Source organism: Stegodyphus dumicola, chromosome X2 (assembly GCF_044657685.1).
Source record: "Stegodyphus dumicola isolate Sdum_Otavi_A_Nest chromosome X2, ASM4465768v1".
Taxonomy (NCBI): Eukaryota; Metazoa; Arthropoda; class Arachnida; order Araneae; family Eresidae; genus Stegodyphus; species Stegodyphus dumicola.
This window is the reverse complement of record NC_140781.1, coordinates 184,638,680-184,653,571: the sequence shown is the minus strand read 5'-3', so window position 1 is coordinate 184,653,571 and position 14,892 is coordinate 184,638,680. Positions and strand designations below refer to the sequence as shown.

At 33.0% G+C, this 14,892-nt stretch overlaps 1 protein-coding gene across 3 annotated transcripts in view; it reads left to right on the top strand.

Annotated features, from left to right (window-relative positions):
• The window catches only part of C3G (C3G guanyl-nucleotide exchange factor), a 196,182-nt gene that overhangs the window by 102,959 nt on the left and 78,331 nt on the right, over positions 1-14,892 (top strand). For all 3 annotated transcript variants that reach the window (XM_085809356.1, XM_085809354.1, XM_085809355.1), the window contains 3 exons: positions 5,555-5,711; positions 12,462-12,742; positions 13,774-13,892. In XM_085809356.1, coding sequence (XP_085665482.1) covers positions 5,555-5,711; positions 12,462-12,742; positions 13,774-13,892 — 557 coding nt within the window. The remainder of the gene's footprint in view (positions 1-5,554; positions 5,712-12,461; positions 12,743-13,773; positions 13,893-14,892) is intronic.

Sequence of the window (14,892 nt, the reverse complement as noted above, 5' to 3'; positions counted from 1 at the left end):
GTTTCCAGCAACTTTGGTTTCCAGTAACCTCGAGAATCGTATGTGCATGTGCAGTGCATGTTGAACTAAACAAAATACTTATTTTCGCATGCGTAAAATCGGTTTAATCCTAGTATACGGTACCACGGAAGTTAGAATCAAGAATATGTATCGTTAAGAAGGAAAACTTCTCTGCAACAGGAGTGGCTCCGATCCAATGTAGAAGGAAACAGCTGCGTATGTGCGAAATATCTGTCGCCAAAGCTTGAAGCCAGTGTTGAAGTTCGAAGGTCACGTCATCAAGAGTTCATAAAATGAATATCGTTTCAAATTTCTTTAAGCTTTAAAGCAAATGAAAATATTTTTTTTGTGCAAGTAAATTAATTAATGGATTAGCTATTTTGAGTAAAAAAAAAAAAAAAAAAAACCTTCGAAAATCCGTGTTTAAATTATTGCAAAAAATCAAAGAAGAAACGTTTTGTCAAAGAATGTTTCTTCTTAACACGTGTTGCTCAATTTCCTGTACACATCACAGAGAGGGAAGTTCTGACTGCCAGATTCTGTCACCAAATCCCTTGGCGAATTTTCCCTCCGCTTTCTAGCAGCATTACTTCTATGGAACCTTTCCATCTTATATAGACGTTCTTTGCTTAGAACACGGCGTATAATGAGACGGAGAACTTTGGTTAGAACATGTATCATTATACTCTGTGGGTTAAAATAACCTCAGTATTCTATTCTAACATCCATGTACGGTACACACGGGATTTGGCGACATAATGATGAGCAGTAAACGGGTAATTTTGGTGTTGGCAGCAATATTCAAAATCGTGCCTAGAGGCCTTAGTGTATACTAGGATTTTATTGCAAAATCTTTTAAACCTTTTCTTTTTAATGTATGGTACACACGGGATTTGGCGACATTATGATGAGCCGTAAATGGGTCATTTTGGTGTTGGCGATAAATTTCAGAATCTTGCTAATGCCTTACTGTACACTAGGATTTTACCACAAAATCTATTAAACCTTTTTTTTCTTTTTTATAAATGCCTTATTTGTCATTTTGCAGTAAAATAAAAAAAATGGTAATCAGTCAGTTAGGCTAACCATTAAATATAAACTATATTCGCTAAAATATCGTTGATTATTCTAATTCAATTTTTAAGTAATTATCTTTATTTTTATGTTATTTGTATTACTTAATGTTGCTTCAACCCTCTAAATTTATTTATTATTAGTAAATAATGGTTTTAAATTTCAGGAAATTTTCTCTGGCATAATTCTGAAATTAATTCTAGCAGTATGATGACATACCATCACGAATTTTAATGCACGTATTTTTTGTTTATGTATGCTACTGAATAAATATAAAATACCTGAATTTATTTAAAAATATCATTAAATATATTTCTTTCTTTCATTTAGCTGCAAAATGTCTGCAAAAAAAGACATTTTTTAATCTAGATTGGGCAGGTTCTAATCTCAATCTTCAGTGAAAAAAACAATTCCTATTATAGTTAAAATAGTAATACTTTGGAGAATTATATATATAAGTCATATGTAATTGGCAAATTTTTGTGTTCACAGGTAATACCATAATTAATTACCTCTTAGCACAGCCAACGTGGATAGACTGGAATTTTCTTAAAACACACCTGGAAAACCTGGAAAAGTCAGGGAATTTCATTCTCCTGTTTGAGTGGCAACCCTGATAAGACCTTATATTCCAAACCCTATGCGATGCTTCCAGTGTCAGCGTTTCTTCCTTCAAAGATGTCTTGTTGTGGGAACCTGACGTGTGCTCGATGTTCGTCAGTTGGCCACGATAGCGATAATTGCACCACTGCGGCAGTGTATATAAATTGCAAGGGTGACCATCCAGCATTTTCCCATTCATGTCCAAAATGAAAAACAGAAAAGGAAGTACAGACAGCAAAAGTAACTAGGAACATCTCATATTTTAAAGCCAGAAGACTAGTTCAAAGTGCACAGCTTCAATCAAATAAATCATATGCCAAAGCCATTAAATCAACTCATACCATTGCCACCCAAACTTCAATAATTACAGACTCCACCAAATAAAACTCAACAGCCTGCAAGCAAGAAAAAGGAAAATATGTCATAGAAAATAAGTTATTCCAAGCAAACCAAAAAATATCCCTCCAAAAACAGTTAACAAAAATAGAAGCCCAACAATAGGATGATTTCTGAATCTGTGGATTCAGATAGTATGGAAGTGAAGGAGGGACTGAAAGTTTCCAAACATCTGCTTTCGTGCAAAACTAAAATGCAACACAGGAAGAACAAACATCAGTTATAATGGCCTACCTTGTCTCATGGGATTGTCGTGGTTTCCATCGAAATTTCCTCGACATCAAATTCGTCAGGTAGAATAACTTTGCAGATGAGCGTGCCAAGAGATGTAGGTCTCCTCACCTCACTGAACTATCCATTAAGTTCCTTTCCTTTAACGACATCTCTCCAAGTTGTTGCTGTACAAGTAAATTTTCATATTGTTGTTTCAGTCGATTCTCTTTATTTTCCCCCAAATGAACACATTGATCAGCGGGATTTAAATGACTTTGGGGTGCAGCTGCCTGAGCCTTTTATCACAATGCAATATTGTAATGGCCATAGTCCGTTGTGGGGAAGCAAACACACCAATTCACGAGGAAGACAGATTGAGCAGATAATGGAAGATCAGTGCCTTTGTCTCCTGAATAATGGGCAGGATTGAACCTACAAGGACATTCCATGCTCTTGATCTAGCCATCTGTTCACCATCTCTGTTGCCATTCTGCAATTTAAGTATTGGAAGTGATCTTTACAATGGTGATCATTATCTCATTCTTGTATCTTTTGCACGAAGAGGAGCAAACCCCATGTCGAGACTCCTTCGGTTTATACTCGATAGGGCAGACTGGGGACTTCTCCTCTGCAGAGCTCACAGAGAAAATGGTAGAAGATGTGCTTATTGATGATGCAGTGGAAGCAGTTACAATTGCTATTACTCAGGCAGCTATGCTCTCCATCTCTGGAACATCAGGAGAAATTCCAAAGTATTTGAAACCATGGTGGAGTCATGACGCACTGAAAAAACAGAAAAAAGCATGGGGAATTTTTTGCAGATACCCTACTCTGTGAAACATTATATAGCATTTAAAAGGCCAAAGCAAATGCACAAAAAGTAAAAAGGCAGAGCTTCTTATTAGTGATGAGCTCCATAGAAGAAATTGCGAATACTATTGGTGAGACATTTGCTGCCATTTCTTCCAGCAGAAACTATTCACCTGCATTTCTCTCTATCAAGCAGCACTCGAGAAGAAATCCCATTGAATTCAACTCTTCCAAATCTGAACCTTATAACAGAGACTTTACTATGCTTGAATTAAAGAGAGCTTTGTTGCAGACACATAGGTCTTCTCCGGGTCGTGATGGCATGAATTATGAAATGCTGAAGCATCTGTCCTAAAAGCACTGCTTGCCCTTCTCTTTCTTTCCAATAGAGTGTGGAAGGAGCATACTTTTCCCAGTGCATGGAGGAGAGCTGTTGTAATTCTTATTGCTAAGCCAGGGAAAGATAAAGAAATCCCTCCAACTGTCGGCCAGTTGCCTTACGAGTTGTGTATGCAAGCTGTTTGAAAAAATAGTAAACAGCCACCTAGTTTACTTCTTGGAAAAGAACAATATCTTATCACCTTATCAAAGCAGTTTTTGAAAGGGGAGAACAACTGTAGATAACATGCTCCTTGTAGAGGCATCCATTCGAAAATCTTTTGCAAGAAGAAGTCAACTTGTCTGAGTATTCTTTGACATTGGGAAAGCTTAAGATATGGCATGGAGATACGATATGCTTTGAGATACTAATTGAGAAGTCAAACAACAAAAATCAGCATTATATTTTAAAATTTTCACAGGACTAGTTTCCATGGTTTTACCGAACCACCATCCTCAGCTGCAAAAGAGCAAATGAATGAAATAGGATATAATGATTAGATAAGGTAAGAAAGCCTGGACAGAAAATCAGCTAGTGCCGCCATCTGTTGATGAAACCAGAACTAAAACATAATTTCTGTAAAGGCCAAAGGCAAAGATGGATTGGAATTAGGATCGTTAACTAGAATGGAAATATTTTTTGAATGTGAAATGCCTCTAGAAAATCCAGTTATCCAATGTAAGATATTTTTTGAATAATTTTGGCAGCAGAAAAATTGTAATTTTCGGTAAGTGTAATTTTCGGACCAACAATGTTGGACAAAAGAAGATTTCTGTGTTTCCTTTTTTCTAACATATGCCTCATGTTCCTTCATGAGCAAGGCAGTTAAATATATATCAAATATAGCAGTTATATTCTGTTATATACGGATGGATCCAAGTCAAATGTTTATGCTGGGATGGCATTTGTAATTGAAGATCACATAGAGGGCAGACATATGCACCACACTTTCTCAGTTTTAACATCTGAACTAACTGCAATATATTATAGTCTTTTGCACACCTCAAAGCTGTGCCACAAGAAGTTCATACTATATACAGACTTGTATAAAAGCGTTTGAAGCTTTTTCCGACACTGAGAATTCTGTAATAGTGGATGTTCTGAAGATACATATAAACTTAATGAGTCATGGATATGAAATCCTGTACTGCTATGTTCTTGGACATGCAGAAATAAAGGGAAATTAGCTGGCGGATGTCACAGCGAAATCTGCTGTTGAACCGTCCACTAGCCTCATCCCTTTTAGAGATATCTGTTATGTTATCAAAGAAAAGATCCGAAAAAAAAATTGCAACAACTTTGGGATGTTCAAGTTTACAACAAGTTGAGAAGTGTAAAGCCTAGAATTGAGCATTGGGATTTTAATAGAAATCGAAAGAAGGACATTATTTTGGCTCACCTCAGGATTGGTCACACTAGAGTGACACATAACTGCCTTCTGAAAGCTGTAAATGAGCCTATTTGTTTAAATTGTAATGTTTATCTGTCTATCATATTTTAACTGAGTGTCCAAGTTTTAATAATCTTCATCAGAAATATTTTAATAGCTGTGACTTGCCTCTCGACCGTTTAGTTGGAAGAGAGGTCAATTGTAATGAATTTTATTATTTAAAAGAGACTGGCTTTTATTACTTGATCTAATCTGAAGATTGTGTATTGCATTTTAATGTTTAACAACTGTGTGCTTTTAGTTTGTTTTTATACGACTCCATATAATCATTTCTGGTTTTGTGCCAATAATCTGACTCACTCACTCTCTTTCAGTTTTCATTAAGCATTTTCAGCCATGCCTCTTTTTTCAGAAATAACTACTGTAAACGATCTTTTTGATGTTTTATACTGTAAATTTTTTTATTGTGTATTTTCTTCATGCTTATAGAAATGCACTGTGGTATAATGTTAATGTAGTAGTATGCTATTTTTTAATTTATTTCTGGAATGCCATTGACTGTACAGAGAATTTAGACTGAGGGAAGAAATCTTTGTTTTTAAGTATTAAATTGTAATGTTATTTTCATTATATGTATTGCTGTGTAATTAATTTTAAATGCATATTGATTTTTTTAAAATTTTTCTTAGCCTGAATGTGAAGGTCATAGTCCTCAGTGTCCTCATGTACATAGTCCACAGAGTTGGCTAGGTAGTAGTCACGCTCCTTTATGTCCACATCATCCAGGTAGTAAAGAAACTAATGAAAATGGAAAACCACCCCCTTTGCCTCCTAAGGAAAGAACAAGTATGCTTTTTGTAAATGCTTTTGATTGAGTTTTTTTGTAAAATATATTTTCATTTCTGCGTGTTTATGTGAGCAGTGATTTCAGCAATCGAATTCTCTAGCAACAGATTATCATGTTAAAATCACTCAAGGAAATTTAATGCTATCTACATGAATTGAAATTTGGATTTTTGAAAGCAGGGCACTGTGATATATATAAATATGAGTTTTACGCTTAAATCTATTTGAGAGTAATATGGGCTTTTGCTTTGGTTGCTTGTCAAAAGGCATGGGTGGAAGCATGTTTTACTTACTCAACAGAAGACCTAAATGTAAATGCTTCATATATTTTCTAGGCTCAGCATTATTGAAGTCTGTTAACAGTGGATGGGAGTTGACCAATTTTAAAAATGAAAAGTGAAGAGAAACATGGTAAATAAAAACAAAATCAGTAATGCAACAACTTTGAGCTTGGCATAGATTTAGTCAAGATTAGTACAGGTCCCTCTTCATCAGAAGCACTCTTGCAGATTTCTTTGCTCCTGATGAAGAGGGACCTGTACCTGTTTGCCATCAAAATCGATTGAGATCTTGACTAGATCTATGCCAAGCTCAAGGTTGTTGCATTACTGATTTTCTATTTATTTTACAGTTTTAATTTGTTTCTATTTTTTTTTAGCTACCAATTGACATTAATAGATGTTTTGGTGTAGGTTTTTCAAGATTTATAGTGCCTTAAGCTCATTGTTATATTCTTTTGACACAGAAGTGTAACATCTTGCAGTGCCTGGTAACCACCTTTAGAGTTCTATGCCATTAACCCTTTCAGGCACGCTACCTTTTAAAGTTGGAATTTCGATTAAAAAAAAAAAAAAAAGGTAGGCAGTTTAATTAGGCCTAGAGGAGTACACAAGTAAAAGTTTGCAAAGATAGCACTTATTGTTTTAATTCTGTGGGTATGCCCGAAGCTGATTGAATAGAGCTTCAAAAAGAGTGCTGAAACGAGCATTGCTGGGAAGTGCGTAAAAGAGTAAGAGATTTTGCCTACAATTAAAAACACTAGATACTGAACACCATAGCTGATTTAGCATTACCCAGGGTGTGCCACGGGGAGATCTGCTACTCTACACCCCCCCTAAAAAGCTCATTTTTGGTTATATGATGATTACATGCTTATGAATGGGGAAAAAAAGTAACTTGGGTATATGATATTTGCATTATTTGCATTTCATATTTAAACTTTAGTCTATTTTTTTCATTGTGGTACTTTTCGAAGAAAGTGACACCACCTTTGAAAAAGTACAACCCAATATTGCATGTTTTGCATATGTGCTGGGATCCATATCAGATTCATTATCTGAAAGCGATTCGTGTATTACTTTCAGTGCTTTAGAAATGGTCAGCCCTCTCCAATCCATTTGGAAAATAATTAAAAATCCGAAAAAAATAAACTAATAATATATCTACAATTTGAAATTATAAACTATAAAATAAAAATATAAATGTCTCAACTCAGAATTTTTAAGCTAAGGAAACTTCTTTGAACCGAAGCGAAAGAGAAAAAGAAAACTGCTCTAGTGAAAAACCAAACAACTAATAAAATTATCGCTGACCTTCAGAAAATCACCCCAACAATTTCTTAGTTGATAACCAAACCTCCCTTCTCCCCAAAGAAAGGGGGGAAGAAGAAAGAGAAAAACAGGAAATGAAACACAGATGTGGACCCACCTTTCTATGTTAATGAGCTGACGATGAGCTGTAGAGAAACAAAGATACAGCTGCCTCTCAGCAACCTAGACTAGCAGTGGGCCCAGTCTGGGAACACCTTGGTTCACTGTTCGATTTTAGGCAAGATTTCAAGGTAAAAAATTTAAAAATAATATAGAATAAGGAGATTAGCATACAGCCCAAAAAATAACATAGAAATTTCCTTTTATACCCTAAAAAAATCTGGAAGATTTATTTGAAAAATGAGGGTCTTAAAAAACTAAACATGGCTAAAATATATGGACTGGTTTGTGTTGAGCTGCCATCTACTATAAATAAAGAAGGTTCAGAGTAACCTTCAAATCTCTTTTCATTGAATTTTTCTTTGCATAGAGAAGGAAATTTTTAGGTGTGCCCAGACCGGGCACACCATGCCGCAAAGTGTAAAGGAAGGTCTACAAAACTTGGACTTCAAATTGGCTTAAAAATTTTGATTTTATATATTAAAAGAACAAAAGAAACACTCTTAGTTAATAATGGTTAATTAATCCTTATAAATGACGAAATTTGGTAACATCTTGGAAATTTTGCAAGTTGCAAAACAGTGCTGCATTGCTAAGTATTGACATGTTCAAAATTGCCTATTTACATTGCTTTATAATTGCTATATAATTTTATTTATGAAAATAATTTGTAGGCAATATTTTTGGCATATTGTCTTTCTAAATGAACTCGATGAAATTTTTCTTAATTGCTTGTTTTCATTTCCTCAATGTTTTACCAAATGTGCTTGAAGTCACTTTGAAGTCAAGTTATTAAATTGTTTATGATTCACTTAGACAGTGACTGCTTATTAATTATTTCTATATATATATTTATATAAAAGCAAACTATTGTCACAATTGAGCTTGCTAACTGCAACTGTTTATTTTTCTTAAACTTGTTGTTTTCTTTCAATTTGTAAGTATTGTTTTGTAAAACACATTTTTGTTTCAATTATTTCATTATTCTGCCGCATCTGTGCATTGTGCTGTATGATTTATAGTTATGTTGATTGCGAAATGAAATGAATTTTATTTACACATCTTGAACGTGACTACAGTATGAAGCATCTTCATATAATATGATGATGTTCAGAATCTCTGAATTCGGTTTTCTTCTCATATCTTTAACGTATTTATTTATTTATTTATTTCCTGTGTTTCATTATTAATTTGGCTCTTATTATGGAAAAGAATATATGTATTTCAAATATGTGTAGTATAAATGAAAAAGTTAGTATTAAAATATTGAGGTTTGCACTAACTGAAAAAAGTTATGTTATCAACCATGAATAATAAAATGAAGAATGAAACTTAATAAATACATATATGCAAATTAGAATTATGCATATATCTATTTATTTACTGTTTTGTATTTACATACTGAAATCCGATCATCTGAAGACTTAAGAAAACAAAGTTTAGAAATATTGGAAAATATTAAGATTCCTCTACTCACATCTGCTCTTTGCTTTTTTATTGGCCTCTTTGTAGTGTTTTAGCAGTTAATTCTTTTATGGTTATGTATTCAGTGTATATGAAATTTCATAGATGCAAATGATAGTTGAATGACATATTTCATTGTAATGATTGGAGTCTGACATTAAAGCATAGAGCAGTTAGAGCATTCAAAAGGTATTGAGTTGGTCACAGTAATCATATATTTAATGGTTTGAAATTACTAAAGGGCAAATATTGAGTGTGATAAAGGTAGTATCTCAGCCATAGCTTACAGCAACGTTTGTGAAATATAATTGGAAGAGAAATACATCAAAGTAAGATTTATAAATTAGACAAAAAGGCTGCCATAGATTGGCATGGGTTTTCAATAAATATGAATTTTATACAAAACTGAAATTTTAGGCTGACTTGCATACTTGTAAATTTGTCAGATATTTAGAGAGGATGCAGTTGGCAGTAGCTAATGTTGTGGTTTGTTTAAAAATTTTTGGAGATAGAAGCTGGAGTTTTAAAGGCCAAGCATATTCTGGGTATCCATCAGTGCATTCTGAAGGCATCTTGAACCAAACCATAGGAAGTTAGCCATGTCTGTTAAAAAGCTAGCAGAAATGAGGTTGATATCCTGGAAAATAATCTCAAAGTGAATGTAGGCACTTGAATTTATCATGAAGTTTGATTGATGGGTTTCATATTAACTTTCTGCAAAACAAGAAGAGATGTGCACATGCGTTTCCTACTTTCTTGTCACAGAAGTGAGTAATTTTTTAGATATGTTTACTGTACCATTATATAAATGGATAAAGGATTGTGGGCTGAATTACATAGCCTGCATCATTAACTTTAAAAGGATTGCATCCTGGCAAGCTTTTGTTAAGTATTTGGAGTGATGTCAAGCAAATAATAAACTAAGAGATGCTTTTGAGTAACCAACGATAAATGCTGACCAAGCGATAACCAAGCGATAAATGCTGCTAACTGCAGCGCAGGCCGAGCAAACTAACATCCAAGATACCAGCACTTATCTGTCGCCAGAAATGTTTCTTCTTACTGTTATAATGCCGGATCTCATGCTGTTTCAGTCACTCCAGAAATTACTGATCTTGTCTTGAGTAGCATTACCCTACTTGGCACATTCCTCATACCTAGCATGTACAGACTACCACCACTGTCCTTTTGATCACTTCAGACTTTTGATGGCATTCAGGATGTGAAAAACCACATTATGAGATAAAGCAAAGGAGTTTTATCTGTATATAAAGTTACTACCAGGCATATGGCAAGAGGTTATGTCTAATTACAGAACTTATTTGAAGTCTTAGTGCACCTTTCGTTTCTAAGATGTGAATGGAACTCTTGCATGCACCCAATACTTTTTCATGAGCAAATTGACTCATCATATTCACTATCTTATTTCTTGACTTCACATCTTTCTACCCTATCTAATTTACCATATGATTTAAAAACTTCTGATTTATAATAATGGTATACAAGTTATGGAGAAGCAATAAAGTGCATTGTATGAGTAAAAAGAATAATATTTAAGGCAATTACTGTAAAATAACTTCTTTGAAATTTAGAATGCTATAAAATTAGGACCTGTACGCATGCCTTTTTAATTTGCTGTTTTCCTTTTAACCTGTGTTCAAAAATGCTGTGTATTGTAATTTTCTCCTCTAAAAAATAAATAAAATGGGAAATCCATCAATTAGAGAGTAAGTACACAAAGAAATTGTGGTGGTTTACATATATAAATATTGAGAGCTCAAGGTTAAAAGATTTTGAAAGTTCTGGAGGCGAACATTATATTATCAGCTTAGCAAAATAGGTCATTAAAGACAGGCAGTTGACGTTTTGTGTTTCAGTCATTTTAAGAGATTGTGTTTTATATACTCCAATCTGTTTCTTTTCTGAAAACGATAATAATGAATTGACATATGTTGCATTTGAGATTCACTTTACGAGCCAGGTTTGCCTGTTGTTTCATCTGGCAAAAGTAAGAAATATTAAGTATGACTCAATAAATGTGCCAGGTTCAATATGGCCAATAAAATGCTTTATTTTTAAGAATTGGAAAATATTTTTACAACTTTCTTTGCAAAGACTAAATTCAGTTCAATGTCTTTTACATCCTAAAGATCCATTTAGACTAAAAAAACCTTTGAACCCAAGAAAACATGCAAAATTGATTGGTATATTGAATGATGCAAATATGAAATACTTCCTCAATGCATGAAAAAAATATTCTGATTTAAGACTAAAAAGTAATGTCTGGCATATGGCCTCCATGACTTGATCTATAACATTGTACTCTCTAGATAAAGTTCATAATCATTTTCTCCCATATCTATCAAAGTGACTAAATAACACGTTCAGTTTCCTCTTTAAGCCCTTTTACTCCTTAAGTTTAGTTCTCTGGGACTTGAAGTGACACTGTCGTTCTTAGTAGTGATGTTTTCAACAAACGCGCTGGATCGAGAGCAGGGTGATTTAATGTCTTTTGTTGAACCTCTAGCCTCAAATTTCTTTATCAATCTGTTATTTGTTGTTCCATTAAATGCATTTTCATGTCAAAAGATTGCACAAAGCATGCTGACAGTCTGTATGTGACACTCACCATTATTGTAATGAAATTTTTCAATCTGAACTTGCTGTTTCTTGTGTAATACTCCATGTTGACTAAGATGCAAAATGAATTACCTGTGATAAAACAACATTTCCAGATCAAATCAAACTAAACATTTTTTAAAAGTGAATATTTGCCTGTTTTAAGTAGTATGTAAAAATATTTTCCTTTTTCAAAAATTAAAGCATTTTTGTGGGCATATTAAATCCATCACTTATGTTAGTATACTTTATATCTCTTCAAATATATAAAAACATGTTTAAGTAGTTTGGACTATCATATATTACTACATTTATTCAGAAGAGCAGTTTGAATGGTGTAATCCCTTGTTAAGCTTCCTTTTTTGGTTTTCATTTTCGTTTAAACTTCAAAAGCATTTTGATTCACAATGCTTAGCTTGTAAATGGATTAATGTGAAAAGTAAGTTCTCAGAGAATGGACTAGTCAGTTGTTGCCATTGAATGAAACTGTGATCAAAACAGGTTTGAGTTCGTCAGCTTCCTTCTGGACAGTTTTTTGAACTAAAAAAATGCTTTCAGGAATGGGCAAAGTAGATAGCTGCGTTATGATGATTATGCATTGTCAATGTTGTGTATTGATAAGAAATGATTGTATTAAATATGTTACAGGTTTAAATTGTTTGGTTCTGTAATTTTGCAGTGTGACAAATGTATGCATGCAAGATGTAAAAGTAGTTGAAGTAAAATTTAATTCAAAACCCAGATTACTAACCAAGTGTAATTTTATGTCTAGCTGTAATTTTAATTTGTTTTAAAATAATATAATGTCTGGCATTTTATATTATTGCAATATATGTCTAAGTATAGTGTAATAATAAATGTATAATTTTTGTGGAAAGAATGATCATATTTTAAGATCTTGTATACTTGCAAATTATGTATTTTAGGTAGTGCTACTTAATTTTATTGCTTTTTGTAGTTAGGGCATACATGCAGATGTTTGGGAGCTATTCTCAACCATCAGAATCTGAATTCCTTCGTCATTCTGTTCATACTTATAAAGTTGTGCAAGCTAACTGGCAGCAAATTGAGTTATCATTTATGCAGCAGCCATCTTTCAATAGCAGCTACATCACAAGCACGGAAGAATCAAGCTCTGTTTATGATGTGCACCACATGCAGTCTTCATCAGGAAAAAATATTGAAGAAGAAGAGGAAATTGCCGCTAGTCCTCCATCTATCCCTCCAAAAAAGAATAGAGTAAGTTTTTCTTCCCTTCCTAAATTAATTTCTTTGTTGCAGGTTATTTCCATATCATGGAGGTTCTTTTATTTTTAAACCAATCAAGAATGGTAGTTGTATGTTTTATATTTATCAGTTTTATGTATGAAATTGTATTTCTGAACTTTCATTGTGTACTGTGTGCATCAATTTCAGTATACTTTTAGCATTCACACAAGTGATATAAAAACATACTTTTCTGGGAACTTCTGTAGTTCATCAGTCATATTTTGTATAGTATTGAATATGTTAGAGATTTATATTAACAACCAAAAAAAAGTTTGAATATTATTGATGTGTATTTTTTATCAGTATAGATATAATTTAACAGTAAGTTTTCAAATGTTTCTTTGTAAAAATAATTATGTTTATATAGTATGGTTTCTTTAACTAAACATGAAGTAGAAAAATTCCAGTTTCTTTTATTAAACTTGCTCTTCTCACAGTGCATTTTTTAAAACCACTGAGAAAACTGTATGTAGGCTTGATAGCTATCTGTTTAATTAGGGACCCTAATACAAATGAAATGAAACTGCTACAAGATTTTAAGTTGTAAGCTGAGTAAAATAAAAAGGAGTTCTCATTCAGCCATCAATATTTTTAGTACCTTTATTTTTTAACTTGTGCTGACAGGACAAGGAAGATGAAAAGAATCATCTTTTCAATAATGATTTGAGTATACTGTACAGAGGAAGTCCTTGAAATGATTTTAAACTTGCTGTGTGATTTAAAATCAAATTTATAAGGCCGGAAGTAATTTTGTAATAATCTCTTTAAAAAATTAGTAAAGCTGTTGCAAGTAGAATGCAACATTTAAAATTTAAAGCTTTTTGGTTTTTATTTTTCATGGGTGTGTGTATTTATCTACATTATCATATTTTGCAATACATGATAAGTCTTCAAAATTAAAAAAATTGTTTTATATATATTCTACTTCTCTTTCATCGTATGGTTAAAATACTTTGTTTAAATAATATGTTTGATCTTTGTTTTTTATGTGACATTTTCAGGTTAGTTCCAGCAGTCGGAATACTTTGAAGTCTGATGAGTTCAATTCATGTGCTCCTGCAACTCATTCTCCTGTTGGTCCCACTGATGAATCTGCATCACCTAGTTTTGCACAAAAAAAGTAATTATGTTCTTAAATTGGAAAAAAATTTTATTGTACTGTAAGTACTTAAAATAGATTCAGTGTCATTCCTGTAGGATTTTTAATGATAGATTATAACTGTTATAAAATAGCAGAATAGTTTGTAAAATTAGTTTTTTCTCCTTCTGATTTACTGTATTTCTTTCATTTGAATAGCCCTTGCATTAGTTAATATTAAAGAATCTCAACATATGAAATATTTGTAAATGTTTGAATGATAGTGTAAAGATTTGCACATTTGATTGGAAGTTATTATTTGGCATTTATGAGAACAAAGTGTTGACCATAAAAGACTCCAAAAACAATTGCTGAAGCTTAATGGTCAAGTGAGAGTAATATGTTTCCACCTGTGTGCTAGGGAATAAGAAACAAAAGTAGTTGGCTTTTTTACATCATTGATGATATGTTATACATATGAATTTTAACTGTACTAACATCTGTCACCAGCATAAGAGGATTGAAGGCTACTAGTCCTCTCATTAGGTATTACTTTCTTGAGCTTAATAAAAACCTGACATTCATTAGTCCTGCGAAATTTCTGATGTTTGGACTAACACTTGCGTAAGGGATAGTTGTTAGTAGTGGAGTGAGAATAGTTCATTATAGTTCATTTATGCTGTTGTCAGTTCTCAGTCACCGCTGGGGTGATGACAGTCTGTGCTGCTAGAACAATTCCATATAAGGATTGATAATTGACTGTTTTGTGCTTTGTTAGGTTGTTTTTGTTTAGAGTGCATATTACTTGCTGCATATAGAACTAAACACATTTATTATAAATCTATGAGAAACTGTTATTAATAATATGTAATAACAATGACAATTAATATTGAATGCTTAGAAACAATTATTGTAAGTTAAATTTATTGTCCTCATTATGCAAAGATCTTGCTAATGGTAGAGTCTCTAGTCGAGAGTGAGAGTGTTCTGATATGTTACTGTGTCTAAAACAATCTGCAGACTGAATTAATCATGCCTTCTT